General features: G+C 47.3%; 1 protein-coding gene across 1 annotated transcript in view; it reads left to right on the forward strand.

Annotated features, from left to right (window-relative positions):
* mgat4b (alpha-1,3-mannosyl-glycoprotein 4-beta-N-acetylglucosaminyltransferase B) overlaps window positions 1–10,000 on the forward strand; it is a 136,559-nt gene that overhangs the window by 107,798 nt on the left and 18,761 nt on the right. Inside the window, exon 8 of the mRNA XM_042075408.1 lies at window positions 2,788–2,902. Coding sequence (XP_041931342.1) covers window positions 2,788–2,902 — 115 coding nt within the window. The remainder of the gene's footprint in view (window positions 1–2,787; window positions 2,903–10,000) is intronic.

The raw sequence follows: 10,000 nt of genomic DNA on the forward strand, positions 1-10,000 counted from the left end.
TCCTTCACACACACACACACACACACACACACACACACACACACACACACACGTCTGCTCTCTTCTGCTGCTGGAATGTGTGTATGAGAGGTTGGAGTGAAGCTTACATGCAGCATGCAGATAGACACTCCTGTTGCGGGATGTGTATGTGTGTGTGTGTGTGTGTGTGTGTGTGTGTGTGTGTGTGTGTGTGTGTGTGTGTATGGTAGCGGTTTTGCGTGCTCAGACTACTAGACTACTGTTCAAGAAGACAGATGCAGTTACAGTGTGCTTGATGGATGTGGTATGTGTGCACGCGCGCACACACACACACACACACACACACACACACACACACACACACTAACACACACACACACTAACACACACTAAGATGAACATTCCAATCAGCAATTTCTTGCAAACATACACATAAACATACATACACAAACACTTGTCTCTGTTCTCTGTTTCTCTCACGCTAATAAATAAACACACGCACACACACACACATGCACACACACACAGAGAGAGAGAGAGAGTTAATAGAATAGATGCAGCAATCAGCAAATGCACATACCTCCACCACTGCTGTTTGTCCGAACCCTAACCCTAACCCAAATGGTGGAGTAGAGTGTGTTTACCGTAATGGCTAGATTAGGTAATGTCCATCCATTGTTGGGATCCGTTACCATGGAGGCCTCTGCTGCCCCACCACCATTCTAGCCAGGCCTGGACACGCCAGGTACAGTACATGCAACACTGAGCAGTCAAGAAGCATCCACACACACACACACACACACACACACACACACACACACACACGCGCACACACACACACACACACACACACACACACACACACACACACACACACGTCAGGTACAGTCCATGCAACACTGAGCAGTCAAGAAGCGTCCACACACACACACACACACATCAGGTGCAGTACATGTAGTTGTGGTAATTTTCCACTTGTGTTTGATCAGAGATGGATGTCTGTGGTAGTTTTCCACTTGTGTTTGATCAGAGATGGATGTCTGTGGTAGTTTTCCTCTTGTGTTTGATCAGAGATGGATGTCTGTGGTAGTTTTCCTCTTGTGTTTGATCACTATAGTCTTCCTGTGCACTCATCTTAGGAGTAGATGAGTCGTCTTTATCAGATGCCCCGTGTGTTTACAGGCTGTCCTTCGTTGGGAGTCGGAACAGTGTGTGTGTGTGTGTGTCTTAGCGTTGCAGTGTTGTGAGAGTGCGCAAACTTAACGCAGCACGTGTGTTGATTTGCTCATTCTTCTTATTTCTTCTGAGTGAGCGTAATTATTTTTCCAAGGGGGCACAGATTGATCACTGTTGCGGGAACTTAAATTGATCCCGGTAGTTTAAGATAGGTCATTACTAGACACTGGGGTTACAACAACTGAATTCAAACAGATATCTAGTGCCAGCAATGACTGACCCTTTCAACAATAAAAACAAAAACAATGCTTGAACATTCTATTTGGTTCCCAATCTACTTCCTCTGCATTAAGATAACATATGGAATGTTTGAGGGGTGCCCTGTGTTAGTATGCTGCGGGGTATGGCCAGGATCAATATGTCCCTGTTCAAAAGTGCAGTAGGTGAAGTCTGATCTCGGAAAGACTACAAGCATTTGCATTTGTCTCGTTTGAGGAAAGTTTTGGTCAGCGTTTCTAGTTCACAGTGAAAATATCTGATGTTCTTTCATCACAAAAGAACTCAATGGGTTCTGAGGCCTCTGTGTTCTGTGTTCCACTGTGATGTGTTTTTAATCTCCAGGGCACTGTTTCCTCGCCATCACGCTCTGTATATCGCCCCTCTCTCGCTCTCTCTGTCACTCTCTTTTCCCACTCTCTCTCTGTCTCCATCTTTCTCATCCTCTATTTCTCTATCTTTGTCTTTCTGTCCTCTCTTGCCCTCTCCCTCACTCTCTCTCTCCCTTTCTACCCTCTCTGTCTCCTCATGTCTCTCCATTTTTCTCTTCCTCACTTTTAAACTCTTTGTGCCACGTTCCTCTTCCTTTCCTCTCTCTTTCTTTCTGTCTTCCTTCCCTCTCTCTCTTTCTTTCTTCCCCGACTCTCTGTGGCCTTTTATCTCTCCCCTTTTCCCCCTCAATCTCTTTTTTTTTGCCTCTATCTCTCTCTCCTTCTCTCTCTCTCCCTCTCTCCCACACTCTGTCTTTGCATCTCTCTCTCTGGGGTGACCCAGGCATAATGTGTGAGCCTGCGCTTGTCTTTAAATCCATTATCTCATTAAACTGTCAGTGTGGCACGTATTCAGGGGAGTGCAGCCAGAGTGACAAATATGACTATAATTGTCAGCGTGGCAACGATGAACCTATGGGCCACAGTGCAGTGGGCATAATTGATTGGCTCCATAGGAATGCTGCTTGGGTTCCACTCAGTAGATCCGTGTACTCAGTAGATCTGTGTACTTAGTAGATCTGTGTACTCAGTAGATCCGTGTACTCAGATCTGTGTACTTAGTAGATCTGTGTACTCAGTAGATCCGTGTACTCAGATCTGTGTACTCAGTAGATCCGTGTACTCAGATCTGTGTACTCAGTAGATCCGTGTACTCAGATCTGTGTACTCAGTAGATCTGTGTACTCAGAAGATCTGTGTACTTGTACTTGTGTTGTGTTTGTGTTTATGATGCTTTGCTCCTCAATGACTTGATTCTAATCTTATCCTTCTATTTTTCTCTCTTCCTATATCTGTTTCTCTCTCTCTTTTTGTGTTTGTCTCTTTCTCTCATTTTCTCTCTGTGTTGGTCTCTGTGTCTGTGCAGCTGGAGGATGACATCGTGGCGCGTCCAAACTACTTCACCACCATGAAGAACTTCGCCCTGCAGCAGCCGTCGGAGGAGTGGATGATTTTGGAATTCTCACAGCTGGGCTTCATCGGTTAGAACGCCACCACTTCTCTCTGTCTCTCTCTCTCTCTCTCTCTCTCTCTCTCTCTCTCTCTCTCTCTCTCTCTCTCTCTCACACACACACACACACACACACACACACACACACACACACACACACACTCTCACTCACTCACTCACTCACACACACACACACACATTATGCATCTATCCACACATTCACAGCTTCACATATAGACACAAACGCACATACAGATTCACACACATAACACATTTATCCTCACATTTACAAAGACACACCCAAACACACACACACACACACACACACACACACACTTCTCCGGATGCTGCAGCCATTGCTGCCCCACTCCCTGTATGGGTTGTGTTTCAGTAGAGTGGGTGCCCCTGCACACCACAGCTGTGGCTAAGAGAGTACCGCAGTGCTGGTATGTTAGAGACACAGAACCTGCGTAACACTTTTACTGTCAGCAAACACAGTAACCATGGACACCACAGGCTCAAGATCGGGCAGACCATATAGCGACATAAAGGTTTTTTTGACCAATCGAAACATTGACCCTGGTTTTTCAATTCAAAAATTTGAATGTACTGTATGTCTGATAGGGAAAAGCTAAAGGGGTTATAAAAGTACCTCCAAAACTCCAAATGCATCCAGCTGAATCTGGAGCAGGTTAAAGGCGCTTCTGTCTTTGATCATGTCTTTGGCCCCACTAAAGCTGCATGGATTAGGTCCTCCCCACTCCACAGCAAGGCTGCAGTTGCCCTTCATCAGACATCTCCGTAAAACCCTTTTATTTGAGCCACTACGGATGAAAGAGTGCGCTTAAACACCAGGAGCCAGTTTAAATATGCAAACATCTTGCTTAAAGGTGGAGGATTTTTCCTCTTTTTTCGAGGTTTTAAGGGTACGTAAATGTCAGGCCAAAAAGCTTTGGGACAGAACTGTTCCCTCCAGTCGCTTTAAAGCATCTTCCACTTCTTTCCCTAAAAGGGGTTCTAAATTCTTAACTTAATTAAATTATGCTACATCAAAGCACATCTGTGTCTTCCGTTTCTCCCTGAAAGTGGAGGAATGTCAACTGTGAGAGAGCAGAGGTCCGATTGCTGTGTAATAAGAAGGTTGATGGCACTGATGATGGTGATTGGTCCTGGTGCCCCGTACCCTCTGTCCTGTGTGCTGTGTGCTGTGTGTTTTGTGTTGTGTCCTGTGTGTTGTGTGCTGTGTGCTGTGTGTTGTGTGCTGTGTGTTGTGTGCTGTGTGTTGTGTGTGTGTGTGTGTGTTGTGTGTTGTGTCCTGTGTGCTGTGTGTTGTGTACTGTGTGCTGTGTGTTGTGTGCTGTGTGTTGTGTGTTGTGTGCTGTGTGTTGTGTGCTGTGTGCTGTGTGTTGTGTGTTGTGTACTGTGTGCTGTGTCATGTGTGTTGTGTGTTGTGTGTTGTGTGTGTGTGTTGTGTGCTGTGTGTTGTATGTTGTGTGCTGTGTGTTGTGTGTGTGTGTGTGTTGTGTGCTGTGTCATGTATGTTGTGTGTTGTGTGTTGTGTGCTGTGTGTTGTGTGCTGTGTGTGTGTACGTGTTCGTGTGTGCATATGTGTGTGTTTGTGCACACTAGTGCGTGTGTTTTGAGCAGCCTGTAGACATTTTGCAGGTTTTTCTTTTTGTTACCCAGAGCCAAAAGGCGTTCTGACAGCCAGAGCAGAGGAGCGTTCCAAAGCAAATAGGCGAGGGGCAGAGAAGGACTCAGATCACGTGCTGGCATCTCTCCTCTCCTCTCCTCTCCTCTCCTCTCCTCTCCATATTCTGCACCCGGGGCTTTGTGTGTGTGTGTGTGTGTGTGTGTGTGTGTGTGTATGAAATCCATTTTCAACAGTCACCCATGACTGAAACCAGCTCAGAGATGCTTATTGTTGGCAGTGGTATCTACAGGGAAAAACACCCCTCCCCATCCCATCTCTGCTGCCGGAGGTGAAACACACACACACACACACACACACACGCACGCACGCACGTCAGAAGCCTGTCAGCTGATCCTGGTGCTGTGGTGATGGTGGTTGCATCTGAGCGTCACGCCCGCCCCAATCGTTGGCGCAGCGCTCTATATGATTGGCTGGCTGGATTTTTGTTTTCCCACTGACCTTTCCATGTTTTGAACACACAGCCATCGCAGAAACGTCCACTGACCAAACCAGCATGTCATGTGAGCGAGCCGATAGCCAGCCGGCACTTAGCTCTGTTTTCCCCTTTTTCTCTCTCTCTGTGGAAACAAGAGATCCTATGGACTGGATGAAGCTCCGTAGTCCTATTTACAGTAAAGAAGCCGTCTGTCAAAAGGGTTCCGCATCACTGGAAACCGGCATAAAGCTGACAGCCAGCGGCCCTTTCAGCAGAGGGTTCTGATGACCTCAGGGTTCTGTAGCGGAGGCAAAAGGAGCCGTAGCGGTTCTAGATTGCACCTTGTGTTCTGAGAGTTGCACAGTGCTGCCCTGCTGCCCTCCCCTCTGTCAATCAGGCTGGTGTTATCGGGCCTCAGCGGACTCGGGAGTGGGCTGCAGAGAGGTGCCTGATGGGTAATTTCCGAGGCACTGAGAGAGCGAAGGCTGAGCCCCCGTAATGAGTGTGTTTGCTGTCCGGCTTCGGCCCAGGGGCCACAGGGGGAAGACAAACGACTCATTAGTAGAGCTACGACCGCGCGGTCTCCAAAACCTGACCCCTCAACCCCACACTGATATCACCCAGAGAGAGAGAGAGGAGGGGGGAGACAGATAGAGAGGAGGGAGAGAGAGGGGGAGGGAGAAACAGGCAGAGAGCGAGAGAGAGAGAGAGGGAGCAACAGATAGAGAGAGGGGAGAGGGAAAGAGAGAAACAGGTAGAGAGGGGAGAGGGAGGGAGAGAGAGAGAAACAGGTAGAGAGAGGGAGAGAGAGAAAGAGAGAAACAGGTAGAGAGGGGAGAGGGAGGGAGAGAGAGAGAAACAGGTAGAGAGAGGGAGAGAGAGAGAGAGAGAAACAGGTAGAGAGAGGGGAGAGGGAGAGAGAGAGAGAAGGGGAGGAAGTGATGAAATAAGTGGAGGGCATTAGAGGAGGGCATTAGAGAGGAAGAGAGATGGCTGAGAGATGTGTGTGTGTGTGTGTGAGATATGGGAGAGTGGACTGCAGCTCACACACAAATGCCTCGGCAGACTGTACAGTTTATACAACACACACACACGCATGGCCCCAAACTCCCGCTAACGTACACACACGCAGGGTGGACTGTTTGACCATCTGGTGTCGTGCTCCTGCAACAATACTAAATACCCTGGCCCACTTCTACCCTTCTTCTGCTGTTCAACCCATTCCTCTCTCTCTCTCTCTCTCTCTCTCTCTTTCTCTCTCTCACACACACACATGCATGCATGTTTGTATTCATAAACTCCCTCTCTCTCTCTCTCTCTCTCTCTCTCTCTCTCTCACACACACACACACACACACACGTACATGTCTCTGCTGGGTCCTCTTTGCTTAATAGGTCCCATTGGGGTGCCCTGGATGCACTTTAAACAAGATTGATGTCCACATTCTAAACTGCCTCTCCATAGGATCCCCATGCCTCAACACTGACCTACCTGTGTAATGGTGTGTGTGTGTTTGTCTGTGTGAGTGTGAGTGTGTGTGTGTACAGGCTAGTGTACATGTGAATCCGTCAGTCTGTCTGTCTGTGTCATCTTTGGGGTTACAAATATTATTTGTGTGTCTCTGTACATTTGCACACGTGTGTTGTGTGAGTGTGTTGTGTGTGTGTGTGTCTGTGTCTGTGTGTGTCTGCATATGAGGAGATGCATTAGTTGTGCTGAGCGACGCCATAGGAGTCTAATTCTCCCATTACGCCACTCTCATGGGACGACCGGATGTAAGCAGCAGAATCTCTCTCTCCTCCCTCCATCTCTCTCCCCTTCTATCCCTCTCTCCCTTCCTCTCTCCAAGTCAATCTTTCCTCTCCCTGTTTCTCTCTCTCTACACCCACTCCCAATCCCTCAGAGAAGCACTGGAGCATGTGGAAGGGGCAGCCGTGGCCCACTGTTTAGCACTCTGGACTTGTAACCGGAGGGTTGCCGGTTCGAACCCCGGCCAGTGGGCCGCGGCTGAAGTGCCCTTGAGCAAGGCACCTAACCCCATCACTGCTCCCCGAGCGCTGCCGTTGTAGCAGGCAGCTCACTGCGCCAGGATTAGTGTGTGCTTCACCTCACTGTGTGTTCACTGTGTGCTGTTTGTGTTTCACTAATTCACCGATTGGGTTAAATGCAGAGACCAAATTTCCCTCACGGGATCAAAAAAGTATATATACTTATACTTATACTTATCAGCCCATCCGTTGGCTGTGAGGCTAGCATGGTGTGGGCTAACATGGTTTGCGCTAGCATGGTGTGAGGCTAGCATGGTGTGGGCTAGCGTGGTGTGCGCTAGCATGGTGTGGGCTAGCGTGGTGTGGGCTAGCATGGTGTGGGTTAGCTGGTGACGTCCAAGTTGAAGGGAGAGCTGTGCTCTACTGCTCTCTGTGGCGCTCTGCTTCTGTCTGCTTGGCTGATGGTGTTTCACCCCCTTTTCACTGTTAATTGGAGCAGTACTGGACTGACAGGCATGGACTGGGCAGACACACACATACATTCATACACAGAATTCACACACACACACACACACATATAACTACATTCTGCACAGATACAAATGCTGCATAGAACACATAAACGTTCTATTTGTCTGTGTGCCCGTGCTTGTGCAACATGTAGGGTTGACATGAAAATAAAGAACTTGGGGTTGTAGGGTAGGGTTGATATGAAAATAAGGAACTTGGGGGGGGTGGACCTCACTCCCAGACGCCTCAAGAGTGCTGCTGGCATGAAAGCTAGTAGCCTGGGCTTTTAGCTCGATTGTCAGCGCACTCGATTCCCGATCCGAGGTGCTGTTTCGTGGGATCGAGTCTGGCCGTGTGCAGGGCTGAACGCAGGTTACAATAGCAAGTCCAATATGTTTAGGGGAAAAAATATTTTTTTCACTAAAATTAATGAATAATCAAGATAAATAATTTTGATCTCAATATTGATCAAAATAATCGTGTTTATCATTTTGGCCGTAATGGTGCAGCTGTTTTAACTATTATATTATTTCACATCACGTTTTGCATTTTCATGCACCGTTTACTCCTTGGAATTGCGTTTCTAGTTTGAGTAGGCCTTTTACTGCTCCAGACATTTCTCCTCCACATAAAATTAGAGAAAAACTTTCAGTGACTGAAACAAACTCTCTCTACACAGGAAACCACTGGTGTAACTGGTCCCCGCTGTGTCTCCTACCTACTCTGGGCGGGTGACTGACCAATGTCACGTACGCTTTTGGTTTGCACGTAGCCTGTTGCCCTCTAAAGTGTACGGATCTTGTGGTCCCTGCGTCTTACTCTGGCTGACTGTCTGACCAATGTCACGTATATGCTTTTGGTTGGCACGTAGCTGAAAGTACATTCACATATGCTTCCTGACAGGTCACGTACATCATTCTCAGAAACTGTTTAAATGTGAGTACAGTGACATTGTCATTTCACATATGGCTCTTGTGCTGCTGCCCGTCTAGCCACAACAAAAGCCGTGATCTCAGGAAGTGGGATATCTGTCAAAACAAGATACACGCTAGGCTACGTCGTGACTCACAGTGGCTCTAACGAAAAGTGCATTCTCTGTTTGCATAGTGATGACTGACAGACCGAGAGGGATAAATGACAGCAGCAAGGTTTCCCATTACCTCATATAGCCTACTAATTGTGTATTCTTTGTTCATAGTCTAACGTATTATACTGATCTGTTGGATTTGCACTGAGGTGATTCTAAATAATATGGAACAATATGCGTTCCGTATCAGTTCAATACGGAACACATCTTTTTACTTTCAAATAAGGGACGATTCTGTATTTTACGGAATGGTTTGCAACCCTAGCAACATGCCTAACCCAATCTGAGCTGCTCTGCCTCCGGCCTCAGGGGAATGGACTTCCATGGTGTGTGTGTGTGTGTGTGTGTGTTTGTCTGTCCTTTACACAAATACACACTCATTTAATTGGTTTGTGTGTTTGTTTTTTACACACACACACACACACACACACATACACACACACACACATTCACACAAAAATGCACATATTTCAAGAGAAACACACATCTCAACAATTTTCACAGTTACGCTGCATAGGCATGGAAGATGCACACAGACACACACACACACACACACACACACACACACACACACACACACACACACACACACACACCTAAATACTGATAGCACCAAGCGGGCTCTTTCATATGCAGCCATGCGTGGAGGATGCTGGGAAGAGTGTGAATGCGCTCATCAGACCCATTGGTTACGGAGGGACTAGTGTGTCAATCTGCCTTTCTCAGATCCTCCGCCATTGAGAAGGGAGGAGGTGGAGGAGGAGAAGGAGGTTGAGGAGGAGGTGGTGGAGGAGGAAGAGGTGGAGGAGGAGGTGGAGGAGGAGAGACCCATGCAGTTATAAACAGCCCAGTCCTACACTTACACTTACTCCAAATACATAACTCTTAACACAGGTTCAAAGCCTTAATACTTGCCCCATTACAACCTAGTGTGTGCTTCACCAGAGCCAGTGTGTGTGAGCCTCCAATACTTATTACGTTCCAAGTTTGGATAATTACTTTCAGAGTAATCCAGAATAACGGGAGACCTGTATGTGTGTTTGTTTGTTTGTGTGGGTGTGTATGTTTGTGTGTGTGGATGCGTGCATGTGTGCATTGTGGGCAGGGTGGGGTGGGGTCGTGGGAATTGGAGTTGTCCTTATACTGTATAACATAGTTAGATATGATTATGATAATGATCACAGACTTGCTAATGATATTTCTGTCTCTGAGGATAAGTTGCGTTCTGCTAAATGCTTAATCCCCTCATAGCCAGCTTTAAAGTACACTAAAGGAACTGCTCCCATGCCAGTGTGTGTGTGTGTGTGTGTGTGTGTGTGTGTGTGTGTGTGTGTGTGTGTGTGTGTGTGTGTGTGTGTGTGTGACAAAGAGGGAGAGTTAAGGAGCTCATTCCAGATGGCTCAGTAACCTTTAAA

The sequence above is a fragment of the Alosa sapidissima genome, chromosome 20, assembly GCF_018492685.1.
Source record: "Alosa sapidissima isolate fAloSap1 chromosome 20, fAloSap1.pri, whole genome shotgun sequence".
Lineage (NCBI taxonomy): Eukaryota > Metazoa > Chordata > Actinopteri > Clupeiformes > Clupeidae > Alosa > Alosa sapidissima.